Raw genomic sequence first — 14,579 nt, 5'->3', positions numbered from 1 at the left:
GCTCTTAGAAAAGGTAACAACGTATGTAGCAAATTTCCCCCAAAATTACAATTCTCAGAGAGAGGGGGTTAGGGAAATAAATTTCAGGAGAAGAGTGGCAGATGGGATAGATGGATTCAATTAAGACAAAGAACATCAAACAATTCCAGGGATGCCTCATTCTAATGGAATGTCATTCTCTCCTCGTCGCCTCCGGGGAGCTCCCAACAACCGTCTAGGTAGGAAGTAGGGTGCACACACAGTGCCTCGACCCCAGCGGGAGCTTAATATCCTCAAATGAGAGAGCTAATATTACCTCTTCTCTTTTCAATAATGAGGTAAAACAGCACATGAATCAGACTAAGTGAATGCAGGCTGCGTATTAGATGCACATCTCTCCAGAACCAGGTGTGATTCAGATTAAGGAGGTATTTTCCATCTCTGTGGACCTGATTTCTTTATTTGGTCTACGAAAGAGTCTCCTTTTTAATTAAAACAACCACTGTTATTTTTCTAAGAAAGATAAGAAAACAATAAAAATATTTACACCCTTTTTATCTTCCCAAAAGTTAATCATGAAGGGAAGAAGGTGTTATACCTTTGCTAGGCAGTTTTATCACATAGACGTTATATTAATATGCTTTAAATGACTGTTTGGCAGGTCTGTTTATACCTATTAAGAATGTATAAGATTCTTGTTGCCACTAGCAATCTTTGTAACTCTTTACTACCAAAAGGAATTCAAGTCTGCAATAAATCTGCCATATGTATAGTTGATATGTAAGTCTAGACATGTATATAATACTATATATGCACCACGTTGACCTCAGTTTTCATCAAAAGTCAAGTGTAAAAGTCTAGTAGCGTGATGAGCAATACTTCCTGCCTTCTCTGGCTCCCAGTGGTATAATTTAATTGACAGCCATGTTCTCCAGTTACTAAGTCACAGGTGGGTTAGAGTTTCACAAAGTTGGTGTTATTATCTCTAGAGTCGGTGGAATCACTGCAAAGCCGAGGGTGGAAACCGCAATTATACTCCAGAAGTCTAACTGCAGTAATGTATACGCGTTCTGGTTATCAGTTAAACAGGCAATGAATGGCTCCAACATCTGTCTGTTTTGTAGAGATGCTAACCCACTTTTTGGTTCCAGCCCATACTTTACTATGTTACAAACTCAAATGCTCCCAGCTAGAAGGGAATAATATTTAGGCTGTCCCACCAGCTTCAGGATGCTGTGTAGAAATAATCTCTACTTGAGAGATTTGGCTGGGAGAGTAAACTAATATTAAAATACTGGACTGTTGCCTTGTTTCTCTGAGACTGAGATGCCCTGACTCCTCTGGATGATAAGCTTCCTTTGGTTTCTTAGATTATCGAAAATGGTTCCTGAGAGAGGAGAATTTTCTGGCAGGTCCTAACCTTTGGGCTTGAGTCCCTTGATCACTTTACTCTCTACACACCTCAAGGAGGGCAGGGTTGTAAGGACACCAATGTGATAGCGTTGCTATCAGTAAAGACTTGTTCCCAACAGTTACATCATGACCTTGTCCTTGATGAATTCTTTCCATAAAGTAGTGATTGAGTTTAAATAGCAAAAATTTGAATGCCCAGGGATAAAGGTAAATTACAAAACTTGGCATGTAGGAGATTCTGGAGTAAACCAGTCCCACTGAGCTGGCAAGGATGATTCACAGCTCACAGGAAGTTCAAAAGAGGAACAAGGAGCATTGCTCAGACAATGTTGTTGTGTTATCTGATCACTTTATACACAAACCATTCTGTATCAGTTATGTATTCTCATGTAACAAGTTATCCCAGAATTTATCAATCTAAAACAGCAAACACCAATAGTTTACACTCATAGTTTACAGGGGGAAGGGGGAAGGGAATCCAGGCATGACTTAACGGGGTGTCTCTGCTCCAAGGTCTCTCACATACGTGGGCCAGGGCTGTGGTCTCATCTCAAGGCTTGACTAGAGAAAAGAATGTTCTCAGTCACGTGGCTATTGACCGCACCTCATGGGCTGTTGGACCAAGGACCTCAGTTCCTCTCTGTTGGCCAGAGGCCTCCCCAGTTCCCTGCTACCTGTGCCTCTCCATAGGGCAGCTCACAAGATCAGTCTTCACCTTACCATGATACATCTTCCCCAATCCCTAAGGTGCAGAGCAAATCCTATCTTCTCTGTGACACATTTTCGGGTCATTCCAAACTAGATTTTAGTTCCCTGTATAGGTAGGCACAACTCTGAGAGACCATACTATTCACTGCCCTGGCCAGTCACTGTGTACTTGTTTTTCCAAGGAGTTGATAAGTTTCACACCTTCCTTCTTCCATAGAGACCACCAGACTGCTTCTCCATACTGGGCTAAGTCTCGTTTGTCTTCCTCTGTTGACAGCACTAGTCGGTGACAGGCAATATTGGTTGAAAAGATGGATGGATGGATGGATGGATGGATGGATGGATGGATGGATATTTGGAAGGAAATGTCAAGCACATTGTCTAGCATATCATAAGAAATCAAAAAGTAATAAATATCTGTTAATAGCACCAACTCTTAAAATGAGAATTCTCCACTTGCCGGCATGTTAGCCACTTAGTAGTGGTCCCTATGGAGAAACCCTTCCAAAGACAGCAGAGGCAAATCAAACTTGTCTGGGTCTGACAAAACACAAGCCTATCCACACAAACATCACAACTGAAGACCAGTCCATAGCTCCTCCTTCATTGCTCATCCTAACCCTGGCTTTGAGGCACAGGATGCCAAGTGTAGAGGCATTAGATAGATGGCATAGCCAGGACAGTCCAGAGCAACTTCAAATCAGTGTGCTTCGGCCACTGGGCAGAAACAAAAGTGGTAAGAACGAAAAGGGTACTGGGGAAAATAAAAAAGACATTGATTGTGAGGGAGTGCCCATATATTTTAGGTAATTCCTAGTAAACGAAAGGATTCAGAGAGAGAGAGAAAGAGAACGAGATACCAGAACTTTTAAGGCCTTTCTTGCCTACCCCTAGGGAGAGGAGGAGAAATCTCAATTAATGCACCAAACACCCAAAATGCAGAGGACATCTAACGCTTCCTTTCTAGCTGGCTAGCGCAGTTAAGCCTGGAGTGCTCCCGGGAGTCAGATTCCCGGCCGGAGGTTGCAGGCGCAGGTCGCTGATGGAGCCACCCTGGAATCACGGCAGGGAGCGCTGGAAACTGCTCCAGGGCTGGGCCCAGCAAGCAGCCCGCTCCGAGCGCTGAGGGTGCCCTCCCGCCACCGTGGCCCTGGAGCAGGGGCTGCGCCGTGGTTCCCGCAGAACCCGAGACACGCACCGCGCGCCGCGCGTCCGGGGACACCGCGACCCTGAGTTTTGGGCTTTGCAAGGTCCCGCCGCCTGAGATGGCCCCTGACTCGCCTGCTTCTTTTTCTTTTAAGCACCACTTCCATCCACCCATTGGTCTCAGCTCCCAAAGGCATCCGCGGACCCCCCCCCCCCACGGTCCCCAGGTCCACCGTGACAGGAAAGAAAGGGTGATGGGAGTGGGAGGAGAGCCGGGAGCTGGTCACCACCAGGGTCGCCTCCCGGCTTGGGATGCTCTTGGGGCTAACCTGTCCGGCTCCCCTCCACCCCCCACACGCCCCGGGCTGCAGGAGCGGGGGAGGCGGATGCTCGGAGGGGGAGAGCCCGTCCGGCTCCCCGCCCACCCGTACACCCAGCGGACCGCGGCGGCGGGGGTCTCCGCGGGGGCGCCTCACCGTGGACCACAGCGAGCCGGCGAGGGCAGGGCGCTGCAAGGGCGGCGTGCGGAAACTTTCCGTCGTCTGGAGGCCGCTCGGCGGGGTCGTGCCTCTCCCCGGCCGGCCCCCGCCCCCGCCCCCGCCCCCGCCCCCGCCCCGCTCGGTCTGCGCGCCGCGGCCCCTCCGACCCCGGCTCGGGCCTCCGGGCGCGCGAGAAGGCGGTGCCGGCGGTGACCGGGCGCAGCATCCCCGCGCCCGCGCGCACCGCCGCCGCCGGGGCCTGGCGCGCCGCCCCGCCCCTCCCCTCCCCGGCGGCCCCGCCCCGCCCCTCCCCCGGCGGCCCCGCCCCGCCCCTCCCCGGCGGCCCCGCCCCGCCCCTCCCCGGCGGCCCCCTTCGCCCCTCCCCGGCGGCCCCTCCCCTCCCCCAGCGGCCCCGCCCCTCCCTGGCGGCCCCTCCCCTCCCCCGGCAGCCCCTCCCCTCCTCCGGAGACGGCCCCTCCCCTCCCCTCCCCTCCCCTCCCCGGCGGGCGGGCGGCGAGCTGCAGGCGCCTCTCTGCTGCCCCCCGCGGCCGCGCCCCCAGCGCCTGCTCGGGCTCGGGCTCGGGCTCGGGCTCGGGCTCGGGCTCCGGCTCCGGCTCGGGCTCGGGCTCCGGCTCCTCCCCCCGCCCCCCTGCCGCCCTCCCCTCCTCCTCCCTCCCGCCCTCCCCCTTTCAGAGCACTCAATGTCGGAACGTTCCGAAGATGACGTCGGAGCGTTCTCGAATCCCGTGTCTCTCGGCTGCTGCTGCCGAAGGAACAGGGAAAAAGCAACAAGAAGGAAGAGCAATGGCGACACTGGATCGCAAAGTGCCCAGTCCGGAGGCGTTTCTGGGCAAGCCCTGGTCCTCCTGGATCGACGCCGCCAAATTACACTGCTCCGACAGTAAGAACCCCACCGCCTCCTCCTCCTTTTATTATCCTGTAACCTTTCCATTCACCTAGAGCCACTGGGAAAAAGTGTGTGTGTGAGAGAGAGAGTGGCCCCCGGTGTCGTCCATGCTTCTCCCTCTCTCCCTAAATAAATACACACAGAGACAGATCATCAATGCACAGAGAGAGGCCCTGCTGCCGGGGCCGGCTGTCTGTCTGTCTGTCTGTGCCGGGCTCCCCGTGGCAGCCCGCGGGGTGGGCTTTCACAGCCCCACGGTGGATCTGTTTAAAAGGCTACTCTGTTGCTGCTTGCATAGTTTTTTTGGTACCTATCTGGGCCAGGTAGATGGCAATCCGGACTTGGGAGAAAATGTTGCATTGTCAATTTTTGAGAGATTTTCATGTACAGTATTTCTATCGATCTGTTTGCAAATAAACACTCTCCCTCCCCCCCACCCTCCTTGACTTTGGCTTTTCCCCCCCTTTTTGATCTTTTTTTTTTTTTTTCTCCTCATTTTCTTTTCTCCTTTTCTTTTTCATCTGCAGATGTAGATTTAGAAGAGGCTGGAAAAGAGGGTGGAAAAAGCAGGGAGGTTATGAGGCTTAATAAAGAAGGTAAGTGGAGCTACTGGTATTTTAGTGTTAGCATGTGTGGCAGAGTCTTCACAGGATTTCGACTATAATGTGAATTGTTCTGCTGGGTACAGAGTGACTAAGCCTTGTCAAAAACCGAGCACGCCCAGGTGACTACTGCCTCATGTTAACTTCTTTCAAAGTATAAATACAACTGGGGGGGAAGGGGGGAGACTGTGGAAGGCAGAAGTTTACAGCACTTAAGTGGAGTCCACCTTTGGACCTCCTGATGCCTATCTGCCATTTACCTTTGGAGCATCACTGCCAAATGGTGGTGCTGGGGGGGGGGGGGGTGGCTTGAAATCTTTGAAATGAGGAGCAGAGCTCCCTTCACCTGCATCCCAGCCTTCCTTGTGGGTAAATACACAACAGTTTAATGAGCCCCACATGGTCAGTCATTCTGGCAGCTACTTCTCCACTCTGCCCCCAAAACCATTGTACATGGCAGATCTTTGCAGCAAGTCACATTCGGCCCACTTTCTGTTTGGCCACAGATTGTTGAATGGCGGGCAGGGCCAGGGGCATCTGTGTGCGGGGCCCCCAGCCGGTTGCACATCCCTGTGTCCCCAGCATGGAAATAATATAGTACCTGAAATGGGACACAGTGAGCAGATAGGTCATCCCAGACGGAGGCAGGGGAGGGAAGCCACAGCCTGCTGGAACTGGGCATCAAACACACATGGTCGTCATAAATAAATCATATCCTGTTCGCGTTTGCAGGCCTGCCATATGTAACTCTGGTCTATGGGCTTCACATGGAGGAACTCCAGAGGCCACTTTCTGCTGAACAAACGGATGGGTTCATGTGAATTGGGATTTACTAACTAGTGTCTTGTAAACATGGTTGGCTGAAATTGAGGTGGGAGGAAGGCGTGAGGGGGGCAGAAGAGGTTGGTGGGAAGTGTTAGCGGAGTTCAGCCATAACTAGGCCGTGGGAGTATGGCTCATCCTAAACGAATGAGGGGAAGGCCATTTGGACTCCAAAGGATGGTCTCTCTCGTAAACCAGGATATCACCCTGTAAGGCAGTTAAAACCGACTTGGAAAGACGGAACTCATTTTGTGGATCACCACCTAAGACAGTCGGTTTTCTGTGCCCAGGGATTTCCTGACCATCATGCAGCGAGAGGAAAATTTGTGCTTTAGAAAAAATAGCATGGAGGTTAAAATGCATGCATATTCAAGGACAGATCTCTAGCATAGTGTTCCTGCTAATTAATCACTTTGGGAATGAAACCTTATTCTAGAGATGTTTGCCTCTAAATATCTTAGTGTGATCCTGCCATGTGCCTTTAGGATGCACAAGGGAACGATGTCGAGTGGACTTCTTACAAGTGGCAGCTTATTGGCGCTAAATGTCCACGTGTGTCGGCAACGGAAGGCATCACTGGAAATTGTTTTTCTTTACAAACTCTTCAGATCTTTAAGAGCTTGTGGAACTCTGTTGTTGTCAGACTACAGGCAATGGAAAGGTTTCCACAGCAGAGGATGAGGTTGTGAAAACCTTTAAATAAGTTGAGTAGAGGTCATGGTATGGTACCGGTTGGCACCTCTCAGGCCTGGGCGACAAGTTCTGACTATACTGCACAAAACTCATGTTCGGCACCCTCCTCCCTGCTTCCGTCTCAAAAGACTCCTGTTCTCAGATTCTCTTTGCCTCATGAGAAATAGATTCTTTTAAGGAAAAATGAAAAAGCTCTCCTTTCCTCAGAAGTCACAAGTGGTACATCCTGCTTATTATAGCCTTTGTCCTGTAAAGGTACAAAGATTTAGCTCCTAATTATATGCGTTTGCATTAAGGACACCCACTGTTCGGTGTAACATGCAATTGCCGAGTTCACCAAATAGCCATGTATGGGCTGAAATCTCTTTGTTCATGGGCCTGATGGAGCAAGCTTGGGTTAGCAATCCCCAAAGGTCTTCCTGGTAGGTGCATGCAGTTTTCTTCATAGGTAGAGGAAGGATACAGTAGTAAATATCTATTCTCCCCCCACCCACCTCCCCTTCCATGGTGAGGAATCTAGGGTCCTGCTGGGACTCTGTGTCGGTATGTTTGGTTGTCAGGGTGTCCAGAAACACTGGTTGCATTAGTCTAGCTGTGGGTCTTCTTGTCGGAGTCCCCTTGTGAGTGGCCTCAGGATGGATATGTGTTTGTGGATGGGTCTCCAGGACACAAAGTGACCCAGGTGTGATTGTGTTTCTCCACATGTGTGAGATGCAGAGATGGGCCATGTTGCTGTTGGCAGTAAGCAGGTCTTGAAAAGAAGTTTGGGCTTTAATGGCAGTGAATGAGTTAGGAATTCCAAGTGAGAAATGAAGGAACGCAATCCACATTTTAATATGTTTTAAGTCGTAAAAGAAATATTTACCGTTTTAACCATTTTAAAGAATACATAATTCAGTGGTGCTAGGTACATTTCCAATGCTGTACAGCTGTCATCACTATAGATTTCCTGAGCTGTAGGAACACTGTAGCCATTATACAATAACGCCCCTAGCCCCTCCCCCAGCCCTGGAAACCTCTGGTCTACTGTCTCTGTGATGCCTATTTTAGATCCTCTCTCTCTCTCTTCCCCTTTCTCTCCCTCTCTCTCTCTCAAATGCAGTATTTGTCCCTTTGTGTCTGGCCTATGTCACTTAGCATAGCAGCTTTATCGTTCATCCACGTTGTAGCAGATGTCAGAATTTTTTTTCCTTTTTAGGGCTAAATAATATTCCATGGTGTGTATGGACCGAGTTTTATTTATCCAGCCATCTGTTGATGGGCATTTGGCTTGTTTCCACCTTTTGGCTGTAGTGAATAACGCTGCTGTGACCGTTGTTGTGATAGGATGTTTTATAGATGCAACTCAGGGAGGAAGGTTAGGCTGGAAATGCCAAAGGAGATATTTTGGCTTCTGCCTCTCTCTGGCCACAGCCTCCAAAGACACAGAAAGGACTTGCAGGTGTTTAGAATAGCCCAACTTTGGAATGTGCTCCCTTCTTCATTCCTCATTCTTTTCACCTTTGGTAGCTTCAGTCTTCCACCTATATCAATATGAAACATTAACCGAATGCTTCAGAATTTCTTCAGTGAATTCTTCGCATTCGTGTTATTTCCTCCAAAGTTAGCGAAAATCACAGGCAAGAAGAATTTGACAAACAGCCGTGAACCTTGCCAGGTCATCACCTGGGTTCAGAAGGCGTCTTGAACTCCATGCTTGGATGGGGTGGTGTGGGGTTACGCCAAGGGCAGCCTAGAGCATGAAGGGAGCAGGAGAGCGGGCTCCAGGGCAGCTTCCCCTGTATGACCTTGGGAACTTCGGTTCCCTTCTCTGGGCCTCTTCTCTCATGTGTAAAGTAAGGGAGTGGGTTTACACATCCCCTAGGGTCCCTTTGAAGCTACCGAACCTGACTTTGTCTACTGAATGTACCCCTATTTGAGATCCAGCCATACACAAAACCATAACACGTACACAAAAACACACAGGCTGTTTTCAAAGAAACAACAACAAAATGAGGCCCTCACATTAAAAATATCTTAAACTACTACAAACCGGACTATTTCCTCAATTTATAACCTCTTGGTGGCAAACTTCACTGCATCTCCCGCATAAGCAAATCATTTGTGAAGAATGTGGGGCCTTTAGGACTGGGAGCACTGAGTTCAAAACCCAGGCGTATGTGTTCCCCCAAAGTGGAGAGTAAGTGGACCTCAGTCAGCCTGGACCAATGAGACACTGAGATTCCCTAAGAAGGAGGTCCTGGAAACCTTATTAGTCTCATCTAAGATGTGAAATTCATCTATGATAGAAAATTCTAAGGAAGGCCATTCATCTAGCTAACCTTTTAAAATAATTTTCTCTCTCTAGCTTCGTAGATTTATCTGAAGCCTTTTTTCCAGCTAATTGGGAAAAAGCTCTGTGATTTAGAAGGATGGTCTTCTTTTCTCATTGCTTCACCTGAACTTTTTTTAAGGATGTCAATTCATAAATCGGGAGCAGGGTGCATATGGCTCATAAGTGCCGAGATCTATATAAAATAGAGATGGTAACAGGGTTATAAGGATTGAATGAGATAGTACAAAAGTGCTTCCAGTGTACAGTAAGCACTTAATGTTTGCCTTTATTCATTTTTTAACTGTTACTATGATTATCATTATCATTTCTTAATGAAACTAGTTCTAGAAAACTTTATTATTAAAGTTAACTAGGCTTTTCAACTTCCCAATGACGAATGAGAGATACTGTATCAGTAATTTCATTTTTAGAGTAAACCATGTTATAATTTTATAAAGCTAATGATTTTTTAAAAACCGATTTCTAGGATGTCCATGTGTTTAGTAGAGTTCAGTTAACATGTAGTCATTGATAACTTTTATCAGGAGCTAGAAAAAAGTACTTAGGCAGTTTGGGGCCTATGGCTAAGAAGGGTTTACAGAGTTCTCTCTGGGGACTGATGAGATGTAAACAATAATTTTAAAAATGATCGATCGGTAACTTGTTTTATCTGGTCACTGAGACAAGAAAGTGCTCAGGAGATCCTTGTTTGGGTCTTTTGGAAGCCTACACTGGTTACTTTGGGCTTTTGTCTGTGTTTTAATGTTCCCAGATGTTTTGACTTGATGGAGGTGAACTTGTGGAATGCTTCCAAGTTGGAAATTGTTCTGGGGCCAGTAAGATCTTGCCACGACTATAAGAGTTTGCAACTCTCCCCTGAGATGCTGGCGGAGTTGGGCTGGAATATAGGAAGAAGCCAGGAACGTGGGAACATGTTCAGCTTAGGTTCAGGAGCCTTGCAATTGTGCCTGGATGGGAGCATATTGGGGGCAAAGATGATAGCTGACCTGGAAGAGTGAAGTGTTCTTAGAAGCCAAGCCAGGGAAGCCAGCGACAAGTGGTAGAGATTTATGGGAATCTGCAGGCGGCTTCCCTTTGTCATTATACAGACAACTCCGTATCTATGCTAATAGGAGATGAGAAGACACCACAGATTACAGGTCCACAGATTACACAGATAAACTTCATTTTTGCCATTAATTTCAACTTCCTTGTCCATTTTCCCTACAACCTCCCCTTTTGCTAACAAGCAGCAGCATTTGTTCGCTTTGGCGTTTCATTATTATCTCTCTTGTCTCGCCCAGAGTTTGGGATGAAAGGACAGGAGAGATGGAGTGGCCTCCAGGTGGTAGGGAGGCAAGCTGGAAAGGAAGAGAAAGACTTGGAGAGTGAATAAGCTTTGTCGTTGCCTCCAACTGATGGCGGGGGGCTGGGGGTGGTGCTGCAAGGACCAAGACCCTGAAGCTGAGAGAGGAAGCATTTTCAAAGCCATCTAGTTTGGAAAACATAAAGCTTCTAAAATGAGTATTTCTTCATACATACAAGCATTTCCATGTGCCCGGGTCTTCATGTGGAGAAAATGTGGCTCTGGCTCCTTCCAAAACAGGAAGTTCGGGTGGGCACAATTCGAAACGCTGTATGTGAATTTGGCTTCTAAGCACAGTTCACTGTGCTGGGTTCTCATCATATGTCATTCTAAAGAATGATTTTTTTAAAAAATATTTTATTTATTTATTTGAAAGAGTGAGAGCATGAGCAGCGGGGAGGGGCAGAGGGAGAGGGAGAAGCAGACTCCCCACTGAGCAGGGAGCCCAGTGTAGGACTCGATCCCAGGACCCCAGGATCATGACCTGAGCCGAAGGCAGACGCTTAACTGACTGAGCCACCCAGGGGCCCCAAGAATAATTTTTTTTAATCTCTAGAAGATCTCTAGTAGACTTTTATACACATACAGCCATTTAAATGCTTCTTATTTTCTTTAATAATGTTCACAGGTGGGCAGCCCAGGTGGCTCAGTGATTTAGCGCCGCCTTCAGCCCAGGGCCTGATCCTGGAGACTCGGGATCAAGTCCCATGTCGGGCTCCCTGCATGGAGCCTGCTTCTCCCTCTGCCTGTGTCTCTGCCTCTCTCTCTCTGTCTCTCATGAATAATAAATAAAATCTTAAAAAAAAAATAATGTTCACAGGTTATGAAATCCAAAAGGGTATACGATGTAAAGGAAGTCTCCCTTGTCCTTCCCCTCATGCCTTGTTGCTTCCAGTAGATTCATACACAGTTTTTTCTTCTCGCTTCCCCCACCTGGACGATGGCATCCTATAGGTACTGTGTAGTGTCTCGCCGTGACCGCTCATCTTACGGAGTGGTCCATATCAGCTCCTAAGGAGCTACCACATTTGCTTTTTTGGTGCCTGCATCATGGGATGGTAATGTAAGCCTCTGAGTGTCTTGCTTAGTGTTTAATAGCCCCTCCTGCTTCCCTGGCCCCCGTCATGCATTTGAGACTGCATGAGCTCTCACAGTGTGCGAGCACGGGGCCAGGCCTAGGGAGACAGCCGTGAAAAAGCACAGCCTCTGCCTCATGGCACTTCCATCCTAGCAGCAAAGGTGGACATTTAAGAAGTCATGGTGACTTTGGTGATTGCTCTGAAAGGGAAAATCAGGGTGCCGTCGAAAGCCATGTTGGAGAGACATAACTTGCATTAGGGGCTCAGGAAAGGCCTTCCTGAGGAAACTTTATGTACGCCAAAACCTAGAGGATGAATGGAAGTTTCCATGTGCAGAGCTGGCCAGGATGGAGTTAAAGGAAGCAACATGTGTGAAGGCCCAAAGTGTGAAAGAATATAGAATGTTCTAGAATGGCACTACTTCTTTGTGGTGAGGGACTGTCCTGTGCATTGCAGACTATTTAGCAGCATTCCTGCCTCTACCAGTAGAGTCCAGTGGCTCCTCTCCCAAAAACGTCTCTAGACATTGCCAAAGTTACACTGGGGGTGGGGCACAATCACCCTGAGGGAGAATCGCTGGTGAAAGGGGAGGCTAGAGACTAAGATGTTCACAGAAATATTCTCCTACTGTTTGTCTACGTCTGGAGCCTACATGGCAGTGAGTCAACCACAGTGAATACTCAGCAGGTGTATATGGAGCTGGGACTGGCCCCGGCACTGAGCTGCATTTAGGAGGACCTAAAGAAAGAGGACTCCCTCCTTCAAGAAGCTCCCCTCCAAAGATTTCCAAGATGACTCCTCCAAACCTCCAGCTCCATTCTGTCATAAATGGTGCCAGTAGTGAGATTCAGGTCCTATCCTAATTCTGGGTGGCCCAGCCCTCCTTCCCCGTGGGTAGGGGAAGACCCCAAGGCGCCAATTCTGATAATGATGGCATTTACTGTATGGTGGCCCCTGATGTCAAAAGCACCATGGTGAAGCATTCAGGATTTTAGTTTATATTTAAAGTCAAGCTGGAAATACAACCGGCTTCCTGTGCAGTTTGATTACCCAGGGGATTTGTCTGAAATGGGGATGCACATGATGGAGAGCCACGCAGCTGGTTTCAGGATTTCCATGTTAAAGATTAGGAGATAGGATGGGCAGAGGAGGTCTGATTGCTGAGGACTTCTGACCTGTATCCCCAAGTGGTCTGTGGCATTCTTTAGGACTATAAGGCCATGTTCACTGCAGCCGGTGGTTCTCGGGCTGGCTGCCTCTGCTTTCTGAAGTGATTTAGAAAAATGAGGTAGATGAGATTTCTGCATGGTTTTCTGCGTACGTTGTGTTTCTATCCTTTGGGCTAACCTTTCTTTCATGACGCTTGATTTCATTCATGACATCCTTCAGAAGTAGACATAAAGTGGTAGTGGCAGACACAGTGAGGCCCTGTCCCAAATCCCTTTTACTCATGAACCCCACAGGCTGAGCTAGCCTGGTGCTTACATCTGCAAGCAAGGATCCTTTAGTGCCATAGGAATGATGTCGCCAATATGGTGGCATGCGTCCTTCCTGACTCCACTCCTCCTCATAAGAACAACTAACAACTATTTGTGAACAAGACACTACTGGGAGGTTCTGAGAACATGAAGGTGAGGCTGAAGGGCCCCCTGTACCACAGAGAGCAAGACGGACTGCAGTGGAGGGTAAGAGGAGCACTGCTCACTGACCGCATTGGCCCTCCCCCAGGCTAGCACAGCACCACACCAAGAGGTTGCCTTGAGCCAAGGCACCTCCAGGGAGAAGAGAAGTGAAGAGGGTGGCAGGGGACATGCAGCTCTTGGGAGTCCTCTCTCCCGTCTCACCCCACAGGGGGAATCTGTGAGGTGCATTAGGGGGAATGCTAATTCCCCCACACTGGGAATCCAGTTGTGACTAATAATCCAACATAGCCGTAATGGAGGGGGAGACGGTTAGCCACTGGGTTGGCCTTTGTCCAGTTGTGGAAACCAAATGTCCAGGACTGTGTTCCACATTTCTTGCTCCTAAAACTCTTGGTGCAACGTTGTGTCGGTGATGCGCTCCAGCTAATGCTGCTTGGCTGGCTTTCTCTCATTCTCTCCTGTGGCAGAATTAGGATTGGCCACGTCAGCCAAACGGACCTGGCTTGGGACCCTGAGGCACTTGAACTAATGATGAGAGGCTGGGAAATCCCTTCCTGCAAGTGGGCTGAGGCTGAGGACCCTTACCGTAGAGGGGCTAACCTTGGCTCACCCCAGTTGCCTCTACGTGAAGCTGGAGGAAAGCTTTTGTTTTTATGTAGATGCTTTATCCCTGTACCTGTGGTTTCATGACACAGTCCCACTGCCAACTTTAAAGGATCAGGTGCTTAAATAAAAAAGGAAGCCAAATAAGTACTCATTAGAGCAGGACAGAGTGGTACCAGGTCACCAGAGTGGGGAAGATAAAAATGACTCCGTGGTGGGTTCTTTGAGCATGGAAGTACTTAGCAGGGTATCTGTTGGATGGAGCAAAATGTGATTCTCTGGCTGGAGCTGGGGAGCTGCCCTGCCCCAGTGCACCAGTCATGGATGCCTGGGTCATGGATCCCTGGACTGGGCGTGGGGAGGCAGGCCCCCACAAACTGAAGCTGCTAACCAGGGTATAAAGGTAATTGAGACACATGCCTAGTTTGGTCCTATCAGATCAAGGAGGAATCTGGCTCTTTTTAAGAGTATATTGGGCACAAACAGGCTGATACTGTATATTCCACTTATGTGAGATTCGTAGAGTAGTCTAAATTCATAGAGATAGTAGAACCGTGGTTGCCAGGGGCTGGGGGGAGGGCAGAGAAAGGGAGACTTAGTGTTTAATGGGCGCAGAGCTCCAGTTGGGAGAGATGAATAAGTTCTAGAGATGGATGGTGGTGACAGTTACGAGGCCGTGTGAATATACTTAATGCCACTGAACTGTACACTTAAAAATGGTTAAAGTGGCAAATTTTATGTTATGTATATTTTAGCACTGAAGTGCACTGGCATTGCAGACTGGGAAGTTCTGCGGAGCGTTACTTAAATCTTGCCTGTGCTCCT

General features: G+C 48.6%; 1 protein-coding gene and 1 long non-coding RNA gene across 8 annotated transcripts in view; one reads left to right on the top strand and one right to left on the bottom strand.

Moving 5' to 3' along the window:
- LOC144293477 (uncharacterized) overlaps nucleotides 1-3,861 on the bottom strand; it is a 32,375-nt gene extending 28,514 nt beyond the window's left edge. The window contains exon 1 of the long non-coding RNA XR_013360702.1: nucleotides 3,723-3,861. This is a non-coding gene — a long non-coding RNA (uncharacterized LOC144293477). The remainder of the gene's footprint in view (nucleotides 1-3,722) is intronic.
- A 550-nt stretch (nucleotides 3,862-4,411) lies between these two features.
- ATXN7L1 (ataxin 7 like 1) overlaps nucleotides 4,412-14,579 on the top strand; it is a 244,795-nt gene continuing 234,627 nt past the window's right edge. For 6 of the 7 annotated variants that reach the window (XR_013360369.1, XM_077864002.1, XM_077864001.1 and 3 more), the window contains exons 1-2: nucleotides 4,412-4,626; nucleotides 5,160-5,228. Coding sequence is in view for 6 of the 7 variants with exons in the window: in XM_077864002.1 (XP_077720128.1) it covers nucleotides 4,446-4,626; nucleotides 5,160-5,228 (250 nt within the window). In the remaining variant the exon portion in view is untranslated. The remainder of the gene's footprint in view (nucleotides 4,627-5,159; nucleotides 5,229-14,579) is intronic. The other variant, XM_077864000.1, reaches the window with a different exon arrangement.

Source organism: Canis aureus, chromosome 21 (genome assembly GCF_053574225.1).
Source record: "Canis aureus isolate CA01 chromosome 21, VMU_Caureus_v.1.0, whole genome shotgun sequence".
Taxonomy (NCBI): domain Eukaryota; kingdom Metazoa; phylum Chordata; class Mammalia; order Carnivora; family Canidae; genus Canis; species Canis aureus.
Note: the sequence above shows the minus strand (reverse complement) of the source record. Positions and strands in the feature narration are given on the sequence as shown.